Source organism: Arvicanthis niloticus, chromosome 1 (genome assembly GCF_011762505.2).
Source record: "Arvicanthis niloticus isolate mArvNil1 chromosome 1, mArvNil1.pat.X, whole genome shotgun sequence".
Taxonomy (NCBI): domain Eukaryota; kingdom Metazoa; phylum Chordata; class Mammalia; order Rodentia; family Muridae; genus Arvicanthis; species Arvicanthis niloticus.
Genome location: NC_047658.1, coordinates 113,093,348 through 113,106,479, shown reverse-complemented (window position 1 = coordinate 113,106,479; position 13,132 = coordinate 113,093,348). Strand labels below are relative to the sequence as shown.

At 46.6% G+C, this 13,132-nt stretch overlaps 2 protein-coding genes across 5 annotated transcripts in view; both read left to right on the top strand.

The window, feature by feature from the left end:
• Top6bl (TOP6B like initiator of meiotic double strand breaks) overlaps window positions 1-9,802 on the top strand; it is a 72,730-nt gene extending 62,928 nt beyond the window's left edge. Inside the window, 3 exon segments of the mRNA XM_034518363.2 lie at window positions 8,362-8,440; window positions 9,442-9,733; window positions 9,735-9,802. Of these exon segments, the coding sequence (XP_034374254.2) occupies window positions 8,362-8,440; window positions 9,442-9,733; window positions 9,735-9,783 (420 nt within the window). The 3' untranslated portion in view covers window positions 9,784-9,802.
• Window positions 9,803-9,985: 183 nt separating this feature from the next.
• On the top strand, window positions 9,986-13,044 carry Rce1 (Ras converting CAAX endopeptidase 1). Of its 4 annotated transcripts, none has more exons than XM_034487706.2 (8): window positions 9,986-10,177; window positions 10,317-10,419; window positions 10,516-10,595; window positions 10,842-10,920; window positions 11,432-11,599; window positions 11,720-11,791; window positions 12,064-12,126; window positions 12,409-13,044. In XM_034487706.2, the coding sequence occupies exons 3-8, from the start codon at window positions 10,536-10,538 to the stop codon at window positions 12,642-12,644; spliced, it is 678 nt and encodes a 225-aa protein (XP_034343597.1). In that variant the 5' UTR covers window positions 9,986-10,177; window positions 10,317-10,419; window positions 10,516-10,535; the 3' UTR covers window positions 12,645-13,044. The 4 variants fall into 4 exon arrangements, with proteins under 4 accessions (XP_034343597.1, XP_034343602.1, XP_034343585.1 ...); XM_034487711.1 differs by having other exon boundaries at window positions 9,993-10,177; window positions 10,512-10,595; window positions 11,720-11,787; window positions 12,035-12,126; XM_034487694.2 differs by having other exon boundaries at window positions 9,993-10,177; window positions 10,512-10,595.
• The last annotated feature ends 88 nt before the right edge of the window (window positions 13,045-13,132 follow it).

The window sequence follows — 13,132 nt, the reverse complement described above, 5'->3', positions numbered from 1 at the left end:
TCTCTATGTAGACCAGGCTGTTTTTTGATTCATAGAGATCTCTGACTCTGTGCTGGGATTCCTGAGTGCTGGGATTAAAGGTGTGTACCATCATACCCTATTGGTTCAAAAACTTTCTTTTTTTTTTTTTAAGATTTATTTATTTCATTTATATGAGTACACTATAGCTGTCCTCAGACACATCAGAAGAGAGCCTTGGATCCTACCACAGATGGGTGTGAGCCACCATGTGGCCGCTGGGAATTAAACTCAGGACCTCTGGAAGAGCAGTCAGTGCTCTTAACCACTAATCCATCTCTCCAGCACTGAAAACTTTTTTTTTCATCAAACAAAATGATGATTACCCCGACATACTGTCTAGAGAAAGTAGAGAGGTCATCAAACAAGGAGAAGGGGTCCAGGCAAGGCTTAGAAGTCTGCCTGATGTAAACAACGGGGCTGGAACCCAGGGGAACTACTTTAGTCCATTTGGCAATGCTATGGCAAAATGTGTGAGAATGGGTACCTCATTTGACTCAGAACTCTAGTGGTTAGAGAATCTGGAGAGCATGCACTGGCACTTAATGAGAAAGGAAGCCAGAAAATGGGGAGAGTTGAGGGTCTTAGCTCCCGTGAGAGTCAAGTGCATTCTACACCAGCAATAGTGAAATACAGATAACATGGATTATACCCATAATATATTTATCATTTTAAGATTTATTTTTATCATCTGTATTATTATTTAGCCTGAATATATGTACATACACTACATGCATTCTGTGCCCACGGAGGCTAGAAGAGAGCTTCAGATCCCTGAAACTGGAGTTACGGATGGCTGTGACCCTCCATGTGGATCCTAGGAACCAAATCTGGATCCTCTACAGAAACAGCAATAGCTTTTAACCACTAAGCTTTCTCTCCAACTCCTTAGAGATGATACATTTAAACTATGCCATACAAATTATTCTATTAAAGGTATTTGGTCTTAACAACCCAAGTACCAAATAAAAGAAAGACTAGCTGGGCCTAGTGGTTGGTGCTTATCTACACTCCAAGCTATGTGGAAGCTGAGAAGAAAAACTCAGGTTCAAGACCTGATTGAGCTATATAGTGATACTTGTCTCAAAACAAGGAAAAGGGAGAGGCTGAGGCTGTAGCTCAGTAATGGAGTGCTTGTCCTGCCTGTGCAAGGCCAGTCCTAAAGACAGAAGGAGACAGAAACTAGATAAAGAGGGAAGAACCTGGGTTGGATTCCCAGCACCCACATGGTGGCTCACAACTCCCTGTCACTCTGATCCCAAGGGACCCGACGCCCTCTTCTGGCCTCCATAAGCACTGCACATACATGACGATACACAACATACATTATTATAAAATAAATAATAAAAATGAAATTGGATAAAGAATCACGAAGTTACTATACAGTCTGGAAGAATCCTACTTTAACTGAGACCATCTCTAGCCTCAGGTTCTGCACTAGAAGAGACAAGTGGGAGAGGTGGCTCAGGGGATAACTGCTTACTGTGCAGGCATTAGGACCTGAATTCTGGTTTTTGTCAGAGTGTTTGTTCATTTTCAGGACAGTTTCTCTGTGTAGCCCTGGCTATCCTGCAACTTGCTGGTAGACCAGGCTTGTCTCGAATTCAAGAGATCCACCTGCCTCTGTCTCTGCCTCCTAAGTGCTACGATTAAAGGCATGTGCCACCACCAGCACTACCCAACAGGCTCTGAATTCTGAGTCCCATTACTCGCATAAAAATGGATACAGTTGTGTGTCTGTAACCTCACTGCCGAGGCGGACACAGCAGATGCCCGGGGACTTCCTGGTCAGGTTTTCTAACTGAAATGGCAAACATCAAGTTCAGTGAGAGATCCTGTCTCAAAAAATAAGGTGGAGTGTGATAGAGGAAAAGACCTGCTGGTCTGCACACATACATACACACACACACACACACACACACACACACGCACAGATCGCACTCATGCACATGCATGGGCATGCACACACAGGAAAATATGCACCATATTAATACAACCTAGAGTTAGACTGGTGATATCAGCATCAGACAAGTAGATTTTAGAGTGGAAAATACTATGTGGAATAAATGGGGTCATTACAGGGCCAGCAAGATGGCTCAGGGGTAAAGATTCTTTCTGAGAAAGTCTGGAGACCACAGTTTGATTCCCAGAGCCCATGTAAAAAGCCATATGTGGTAGTGTATATCTTTAATCTCAGCACTTCTATGGCAAGATAGAGGGAAAGGCAGAAGAATCAGTGGAAGCTTGTGTGTCAGGTAGCCTGGAGTAGTACACAGCACAGCAGAAAGAGCAAAGGAGACCCTGCGTATGGATGGAGAGAGCTGACCCCACAGGTTAGTCCTCCATCCTCCAGCATGCATGTGCTCTCACACTCACAGATCATACACACTAATAAATAATAATAAAAATAGAAAGGGCCATTTTATACTAATGGAAGCAGTTGGCCATGAGACACTATGGAAGTCCCTCAACTTATAACTGGATTGCATTGCAGTGACCCATCATAAGTCAAAGTTATAATTAAAATCCTACTTACTACACACCCAGGTAACTAAATATCATAGCCCAGCCTTGGTTAAATGTATTCAGACACAACAGCTTCTGCCTTGGAAAAAAATATCTAAACACAAAGCCAATTTTACACAACAGTTCATGGGCTTTATTGAATGCTATTCTGAAAGTGGGGGCTGGGGGGAGCTAGGCAGTGGTGGCACATGCCTTTAATCCCAGAGGAGGCAGGCAGATCTCTGAGTTTGAAGCCATCCTGGTCTACAAAGCAAGTTTCAGGATAGCCATGGCTACACAGAGAAACCTTGTCTAGAAAAATAAAACAAAAAAGAGGAGGGAACCCACAGAAATGATTTGAATGTGCTTCCCCACTCTTGTGGAACCAAGAATCCATGCTAAACCATCAGAACCCAGGGACTGCCCTAAACATGAACAGACCTTCTAAGAAGGCTTTAAAATAGAGTCAACATGAAACTCTTAAGTGCGGAGTTAAATCCAAGCTATGTCTGGAGATTTCAACATACTTCTTCAATAACTGACAGGATGGCCAGACAGGAAATCAGTAATTCTTTATAAGTTTTTAACAGTGCTATCAATCAATTTGATGTTCATAAAAACACTTTGTCCAGCCATGTAAAAATACATTCCTTTCATACACACATGAACCATTCAGTAGGATAGAGCATATTCCAGCCATTAAATATTTCTATATCAGAAAAGTGCATGTTCCAGCCTTTAGGTATCTTTGTATCAGAATAGACTATGCCCCCAGACATTAGATATCTCTCAATGTAAACTTATTTAAATACATACAAATTTATGTTTAAAATGTGTATTACATTTACTTGTGTGGAGGTCAGGGGACAACTTGCAAAAACTGTTCCTCATTCCCTCATTGTGTTCCAGGGCTTAAGCTTGGGTAGTGAGGACTGGGAAATGCCTTCACTCAGTGAGTCATCTTGCTCTGAAGTACATGGTGTGTTTGCTGACATTTATCTGTGACACTTGCTATAGTCATATGAAGAAATCAGAGAGACAGCTGGCAGGAATCGGTCCTCTCCTACCAAGATACAGAACTAAGGCTATCAGGCTTGGTGACAAACACTTTACCCACTGAGCCATATCAGCCTGTAAAGTATATTTTGACCATATTAGAATCACTCAAACAAAACTAATAACAGAAAAATATCTGAAAGATTCTATAGTAGTTGGAAAATAAATGATAAATGAGACAAAACATGAAGTTAAAAGTTAGAAGTAATTTAATTAAATGAAAATGTGTATGATCAAAATGCCTGGACTGTAGCTAATGTTGTGTTGCCAAGAGGGAAAGGACAGTCTCAGCACAGCAGCCATGCCTTCAGAGCAGCAGCTGTACAACAGAGGAGATGGGACAATAAGGAGCCAAGTGGGAATGAATAGGAAATAAAAAATAAAGAAAAACCACAGAAACTCAAAGGTATAGGACATCGATCGTATTAATAAAGGTATAACCAGGTAAACCAGAATAAAAAGTAAGGGTTTTGTGTGTGGTGCACAACTGTGATCCTAGTACTCAGGAGGGTGAGGCAGAAGCATGACGAGTCTGAAGCAGCCTGGGCTACACTGAATTCAAGACCAGACGGGTCTGTATAGCAAGAATGCCTTGTCTCAAGTTCTTTTGTTGTTGTTGTTTTTGTTTTAACTATAAGATACCACTATTGCAGTTGGATGTCGGTGAGTTCAAGGCCAGCCTGGTCTACAGAGTGAGTTCCAAGATGCAGAGGATCTTGAAAACCCAAAACCAATATGTGTGTGTGTGTATGTGTGTGTGTGTGTGAGAAAGAGAGAGAGAGAGAGAGAGAGAGAGAGAGAGAGAGAGAGAGAGAGAAATTTAAAATGTGACATCTGATATTTTTAAAATTACTCATACACAGAAAGCCATATTTGGCAGTACATTTGATAAATGATGAAATGGGCAATTTACTAAAGTGAATACCCCTGTATCTGTGGAAGAAACTGGATTTCTAGTTTAAAAATAAGTACAGGCCATTTGTAAAAGTTCTTTATAGAACTCTTAAAATTCAGTGAGTGAACATGCACTTAGTAAAAGTGCTCATACAGAACCCAGAACCCACAAATAAATACATACACTCTTTAATCATGGTATGAAAATTCAAATAAGAACCACAGGTTTGGGGAATAAAAAGACCAGTGGGCATGGTGGCATATGCCTCTGGCAGCTGAGGTAGGAAGATCATTTAGCCCAGGCCTAACCTGGGCAACACAATGAAACCCTATCTCAATAACGGGGTGGGGTAAATAAGAAGTCCTTTGGAAGACAACTTGACAGGTTTTTGGGGGGAATTACATATATGCCTATGTGGCCTAGCTACCCCACTGTGTCACAGAAACTAGTGCACCCATGTGTTCACAGTCTCTTTCTGTGTATCTGTTGGAACTCCAATCTTGTAATAAGAGGTTGTGGGTAAGTAGCTTGATGATCTATATGGTGGAGTACTGTTCATCCAAAGGCAGTGAACTATTGATTCACACATGACCTCTTGGAGCTGGAGTCACGGGTGGCTGTGAGACCCCGGAGACCAAACTCCTGCCTTCTGCAAGAGTTGCAAGTGCTCTTAACTGCGGTACCGACTCTCCAGCCCTCAGACTGTACCTCACCACTCAACCCCTACTTTTAATACTTTCAGAAAGACCAGGCCCTTCAGGACAGTGTGTGCATTTGTTCTCTGTTTTGTTCCTCTTCCCATCTAACTGGAGGGCAGAGCCTGTCAACGCTCCCTCACAACTTCTGTCATGCCTGTGTACAGCCCTCACTGTAAAACCTCATTGGTTTTCACCAGGTTGGAGAGCTGAGGGCCACACCTCAAGGAAGTAAAACTTATAAACACTGTATGAGTTTCTTAGAGATGCTGTAAGACATTATTAGGAACTGAAAAATATCGTTTAGTCTGTCATAGTTCTGGAGGCCAGAAGTTCAAAATCAAGGCGTGAGTAGGCCTGTGTTTCTTTTAGGGAGAGAATCCATCCTGTCTCTATGGTTTCCTAGTTTGTGGCTTACATAATTCCAGTTTCTACCCCCATCTTCACCTAGCCTTTTCCTACCCACCTGTTTCTCAGATTTATGAGGGCCCACCCTGCATCCTCCATGCAGTATGGTCCTATCTCTGAATCCCTAATTAAACCTGCAAAGAGACCCCTTTTCCACAGAATTCGACATTCGCAGGTTCTTGGTGTTAGGATGTGGACAAACTAGAAGGGATACAGTCCAGTCCACTTCAACCAGGAATATCCTGAGGGCACAGCATGAGCCATCATTAGAATCCAGGAAGATCCCCTCAGGTTCTAGGGTGTTTCTGCTTCTGGAGATCTTTTGCTTGGACCTGACATCCCAGTGAAGTCTGAAAGAACCGATCTGACCTCTTTACCATTTGCCTCTAGTGGTGGCTCACAGCCTCAGGGTCATCCATAGCCCACTTAACTTGGCAGATGGCTAGTGAACTCAAGGATGCTGAAAGAAAGGAGTATTTACAGAATACCTATCTGTATTTCTGTTTCAGTCTCAACAAAGACGATCTGAATTAGGTCATTGTCTTCCATCTTATAAATAAGGCAACTGTGAACCTTAAACCTTGCTGGATACATGGCTAGTAACGGCAAGGGCTCCAAAGCCTGATCACATTGTGCCCTTGTAGGACTGAGTGGCAGGCCCAGGGAATAAGAGTGTACACAGACCCATTGTCATTCCTTCCCTCTATTAGCTGCCACTTTGTGTTAACTCATTGGTGGCACAATAGTGGCACCCAGTGGCTTCAGCTACAAACTACAAGGCGATAGGTCAAATTCTTTTTCCTTTTGTTTCCATGGTAGCCAACTCATCAGATATAGAATTAACCCATCTCTAGTTTATGGAGAAATGGGAAGTTCTCTAAGCAAAGGTTTGGTTTCCTATGGTGCAGATGAGAATTAAATTCTCCAGTGTTACATCCAAGGAGTTGTATCCTGAGGACTGGGCTTCTCTCTGGGGGCCCAGGTACTGACAGATGTGCAAGACTCACAGTGCTATCCATCTGAAGTGTATCACCCCTCTGTAAGACCAGTAAAAGGAAAAAGATGTATCTGTTACACAGATTTCCCAGGCCAGAGTGAACTAAAACTGCGTTGTGTTCCTCCGAATGTAATTACTTAGAAGTTGGAACTTGTATTAATAAGCAGTGTAGCTCAGGTCTGGTGGTGCACACTTAAAGGATTGTGCATCTAAGGATTTGGGTATCTTGGGAGAGACTGTGGGATTCCTGAGAAATGATGAGAACTGTAACTGCAGAGCTTCTATAACATAAACATTTGTTATGAAGATGCCAGGTAGCTCTCACATTCAATCCCAGCACTTGGGAACAGAGGTCAACCTGGCCTACATAGTGAGTTCTAGGACAGCCAGAGCTATAGTGAAACTGTCTTAAAGGGGAAAAAAGAAAAGCGGTGTATTATAGAATATATTGTACTGTGGTGTAATTCTTATATAAGAATTCCATTTCAAAGTGTCAACTCAATGCTTTTAAGGATAGTCTCTGTGCTGTGTGCTCTTCCCACCAAACTCCAGAGGTCTCCATCACACTTAAAACAAGCACTATGCCTGCTGAACTGCACATAACCCAGTTTCCATCCCCCAAAGCCCCATCCACCTTCTATTGTTTTACTTTCCTCTTCCCCTTGGTGTTCTTCAAAATAGACATTACAGGTATGTGAGGGGTGAGGGGGTTATTGCTTGAGACAGGGTCTCACTGTGTATCTGAGAATGGCCTTTATCCTCTCATGATCTTGAACTGTTTATTCTGCCCCCTCTCCTTAGTGCTGGGGTTATACAGTGCTACTATGCTGTTTTATGAAGTTCTAGGGGTGTGCACCTGCAGCTTTCATGCAATTTTTGAGCAATACAAAATTTTTATCTTTTTAAAAGATGTATTTTTAACTATGTGTGCATGTATATAGAGGGACAGGTGATCAGACATTAAAGGTCAGCTCTGGGATATATGAGACCCTGTCTCAAAGAATTTTATTTAAGATAAGACATGGCCAGGCATTGTGGTGTATGTCTTTAATCCTAGCACTCATGAGGCAAAGGCAGGAGGATCTCTGCAAGTTCAAGCCCAGCTTGATCTACACTACATATTGAGTTCCAGACAGCCAGGACTAAATAAAAAGGGACTGGAGAAACGGCTGCGTAAGAGGGACCGTGCTGCTGTTGGTTTGATTTGGTCCCCAGTATTCACATCAGGCAGCTTCTAAAAGTATAACTCCAATTACAGAGGACCTGACCACCTCTCCAGTAGACACGTGATTTGCAGAGGGACTCACAAATATACATAATCTTGAGTAGAAAGATGGACATAAACACATAAAATGATAAATAGTGCCATCCTTCAGAGCCTGAGGCTCAGGGAAGCACAGATGGATATTCTGGGAACGGCTCCAGTGTGAGTTGCACAAGGGTCCACAGTAAGTTGGAGGCCAAGTAGAGACCGATGAGTTAGGATGAGGGAGTTCCAGGTGAAGAACATCCCTATAAACCAAACCACATGTCTCACTAAGGCTCATTCAGACTTCTGCAAAATTTACTTGACTTTCTAAATTTTTTTTTTTTTTTGGTTTTTCAAGACAGGGTTTCTCTGTGTAGCTCTGGCTGTCCTGGAACTAACTCTGTAGACCAGGCTGGCCTCGAACTCAAAAATCCGCCTGCCTCTGCCTCCCAAGTGCTGGGATTAAAGCCGTGCGCTACCACCGCCCGGCTTTTTTTTTAATCTTTTTTTTTTTTTTTTAACTTTCTAATTGTTAAAGCACCTGACTACAGAGAAAAATAGTTCAGCACAGAACACTGAAGACCAACACAAGAATATTGGTCCGGAGTTGCATGCAGGTAAGTCTTTAGCTTTGGAGGTAAGCCCTGGACTGAAACAAGAGAAATAAAATTCATGGCATGGAGCGGTCCAACTATCCCATTTCACTTTAGCCATGATGCTGCCACCTGGGATTTGGTTGCCTTCCTCGGGGATTGAGGGGCTTGGAGTAGCAGCAGCATGTATGCCTTCTTTAAAGCTACTCGATAAGACGGGAAATTTCTGTGTTGGACTTAGTATATACACATAAAAGTGCATTCATTGACTGATATCCCCAGAGACCTGTTCAGGAGGTACCTGCCAAGGCAAGACTCTGTAAATTTGCACCCGAGGGGTTGGGGATGTAGCCCAGTGACAGAGTGCTTGCTTGCTTGTCAATATCGAGTTTGACCCTCCTCCCTGTTTGTTCTTCAGAAAGTGGATCTATTACAGATAAGCTAATGGTGATTCCCAGCCTTCTTGATGCTGCCACCCTTTAACACGGTTCCTCACGTTGTTGTGATCCCCAACCATAAAAATTATCTTCATTGCTATTTAACTGTAATTTTGCCACTGTTATCAACCATAATATAATTATCTGATATGCAACCCACAGGTTGAGAACCGCTGATCTAAAGCATGTTCATGAGTGTCTAATCCCAGCACTTGGGTGGTAGAAGCAAGATGACCAGTTTAAGGCTAGCCTGGGTTTCATGAGAGTCTGTCGAAACATCAACAGCAAAAAGCTGCCTCTGTAGCAACTTCCTAGAACACCAGAGAGACTGATTTGCTTACTGCCAGAAGCAAAGCTTGGTTTCAGAGAGGAGCATGGAATACATTATCACCCACTCTGTGCGTAAAGTTAGATGCACCCTATCATGGGGACGTGGTAGGGGGCGCTACGGAAGGTCAGGCACTGAAAGGTTTTGTCTGGAAAGATGGAGCGGGAGAGTTAATTTAGAACTCTGCCCCTGCCCATCAGTCTCTATAGCATTGGCACAAATCTTCAGGAGCAAGATGAAATTGGCTTGTTTTCTCCTAGAATCCAGAGGGCAAGCAGAAAACAAGAGGCTCAAGAGGAACAGCCCCAACCAGGGCAGGGAAGAATCGCGAGCTCTGGGCCCAGCCAAGGACCTGGGCCCGCCAGAATCAGCCACGCGCGACCGCGAGCCCACCGAGGCCTCCTTCACTGCTGGAGGATCGCAGACCCAAGCAGCCCACCGTAGGGTCCAGGCGGCAGACGCAGCGAGCCCTCCCGGCGGCCTGGAGGTACCGCAGCGAGCGCAGGCCGGGAGCGGGCCTAAGCTACCGCCGCCGGGTCCTCACCACCGCCTCCTGCAGGACTTGTGGCTACAGGAGGTCTCCAATCTGTCCGAGTGGCTGAGTCCGGGACACAGGTCCTAAGTGTCCGGCAAGCCAAGGAAGCCCGGGACACGTGTGTCATGCCTTCTATATTTCAATAAAGTGGCTCCGAGCACACCGTGTCAAGTACAGTGCAAGGGGAGGAGCGCCGGGGGAACCCGGCAACTCGCGCCGCCGCCTGACGTCACCGGCGCCATCGCGTCACTGCTGCGCGCCACGGGTCCGGGCGTGATGGCGGCGCTGGGCGGGGACGGGCTGCGTTTACTGTCGGTATCGCGGCCAGAGCGGCAGCCCGAGTCAGCCGCGCTGAGCGGCCCGGGCCCAGGGCTGTGCTGCTGGGTGTCTGTGTTCTCCTGCTTCAGCCTGGCCTGCTCCTACGTGGGCAGCCTCTACGTGTGGAAGAGCGAGCTGCCCAGGTGCTGGGGGATGCGCGCGCGGCCCGAATCCGCGCCCTCGCGAGGCGGGGCTGCGGGCGGAGCTTGGGCCGGACGGGGGTGGGGCCGCGTTGGCAAGTAGTTGCTGCAGGGCCCCAGAACTTACTGTCCCTTTTCCTAGGGACCACCCCGCTGTTATCAAGCGGCGTTTCACCAGTGTCCTGGTAGTCTCCAGCTTGTCCCCTCTTTGCGTGCTGCTCTGGAGGGAACTCACTGGCATCCAGGTGCGAAGGAGGCGGGGCACAGGGCAATTAGGGAAAGAAACTAGATTTTTGTGGGAGGGAACATCACTGATGCCCCCTTTCCTGTGGCTCAGCCAGGCACATCACTGCTTACCTTGATGGGCTTCAGGCTGGAGGGCATTTTCCCAGCGGCTCTGCTGCCCCTGCTGCTAACTATGGTGAGTCCTGCTTTATTTTTCCTACTCTGTTGTCACTAGTGTAATGACATGTCTTTCTTGTGTCCAGCTTTTGGCAGATGGCAGACAAGAATTATGATGTGGCCCTTGAGCCCCTGGTGTACATGGCTGGGAAATCCTAGAACTCAGGAAACCTGAGGTCTCATGAGGCTGACCAAGGGCACAGGAGTGGGCAAGGTCATTGGATTGTGGTAAAAGGCTTTCACTTGATCTGTTTTTCTCCCCCAGATCCTTTTCCTGGGTCCACTGATGCAGCTCTCTATGGATTGCCCGTGTGACCTGACAGATGGGCTGAAGGTTGTCCTGGGTGAGTCTTCAAGACTGAGGAAAAGGTAGGCACAGGCAGTCCAGAACACTGGGGAAAGGAGTCAAGTGAGATGGTGTGATCTGGACTGGAGAGGTGAGATGTCACCTCTCAGGGTGTGTTTCTTCATCAGTAAAATGGATTATATTGCTGGGTAACCTATAAGTTTATCATACTCAAAGAGGCCTTTCTGGACCCAAAACAGTACTTGATATGGGCCAGACAGTATCTTCCCCTGCTTTCCCATCTTTTAGCTTCCCCAAAGATTGGTCTTGGTTAAATTTGGGTGGGTACCTCTGAAATTTACTGTGACTCCCTCATCTACTGCTGCCTTCCTTTACTACTGTCAGTCATCTCAAGACACTGTAATTCTGTCTGATAAGGCTTGTTCCCTTCCCCATTCTGATTCCTAGGATTTCCTAAATTGAGTTTGGCCAGAGTAAGTCTGTGGGAGAGGGCCCCAGAGGTCTCTAGTAACTAGGCACTCATTGCGTTTCCTCAATATTTACTCTAGCCCCTCGTTCTTGGGCCCGCTGCCTCACAGACATGCGCTGGCTACGAAACCAAGTTATTGCACCTTTGACAGAGGAGCTGGTGTTCCGGGCTTGTATGCTGCCCATGCTAGCACCATGCACAGGTCTGGGCCCCGCCGTGTTAACCTGCCCACTCTTTTTTGGAGTTGGTGAGTCTGACCTGTCAAGCAACAATGTTCCCGGCATGAGGGCTAAAAATGGGGCTTTGGGTGAGGGGGAGCTAGGTAGAAAGCCAGAGGAATAAGACGTGGTTTTCACCTTCCTCCCAGCCCATTTTCACCACATTATTGAGCAGCTGCGCTTCCGCCAAAGCAGTGTGGGAAGTATCTTCCTGTCTGCAGGTGAGACCCGGAGACCTGCCCAGGGGCAGTCAAGTCAGGGGTTGGGGTGTTATGATATCCCTCATAGATAGACAATCTACAGAAAGGGTTGGAAACAGAGCTACAAGTATTGGATGGGGCCCACTGATTATGAAGGTGGGGTACAGAGAACAGCCACAGATAATGGGCAGGCAGCCACCGCGATGGGGAAAGGGTGGTCTCTGGCTGTGGGATGTGCAGTACTGGGGTAGGGTGGGCATGCAGGTGTGGTCACTCGCGGCCTCCATCTCCAGCGTTCCAGTTCTCCTACACCGCTGTCTTCGGTGCTTATACGGCTTTCCTCTTCATCCGCACAGGTTGGTCCTCGGCCTTTCATGGGTCTCCAGGGGCCCACAGATGTGGGTGGGAGAAGGGGGATACTGTGGATGCAACTGTTTGTTCTACCACAGTCCTAGAGATAGGCTAAGCCAGGGCCCTCGGCTTTTTAAGATCTGAGAGGTGGAAGCAGAGGTTATAACATGGGGCAGATCAGTATGTGGGGTAGGGGTCATTGAGTTCCTGTTCATGAGGCAAGGGTCACTAGAAGGGCCCATGAGGGGGAGGGGCTGCTTCACATGTGCACCATCTCCTCTCTGCAGGACACCTGATAGGGCCGGTTCTCTGCCACTCCTTCTGCAACTACATGGGCTTCCCTGCTGTGTGTGCAGCCCTGGAGCATCCACAGAAGTGGCCACTGCTGGCAGGCTATGCCCTTGGTGTGGGACTCTTCCTGCTTCTGCTTCAACCCCTGACAGACCCCAAGCTCTACGGCAGCCTTCCTCTTTGTATGCTTTTGGAACGAACGGGGGCCTCAGAGACCCTACTGTGCTCCTGACCATCACTCTTGTGTGCACTCCAGTGAACTCTGATGGGCTCTCCAGCCCCTTCTTATCAAGGAGTACTGCAAGGGAGGGGCTGGCTGGGGTCCCCGAGATCTCAGGAATTTTTGTAGGGGATTGAAGCCAGAGCTAGTTGAATCCCAGGGACCAAGAGAAAGGAGCAGATATCCAAAGGGTGCAGCCCCTCTGGAAGGGGGGATGAGGGCACCCCCTAGGAGCCGTGCGCTCCCTCTGGACTGACGCGTCTCTGGCTCCTTTGCGTCCCCCCTTCCCCTTGAAAAGCTGCTCGGGTGGGTTTATTTACAAAACCCCTCCTCCCAATTTCCCAGGGTTTTCTCATTGTCTTTTTGCATCAAGACTTTGTATTGGGATATTAAAGAGATTTAACTTGGGTAACATGGTCTTGGGACTTCGGGGCTCTGTGTACTTGGATGTTGGTTAAGGACCCAAGGCCACACTTGGGACTCTGTATATGGTCCTGGCT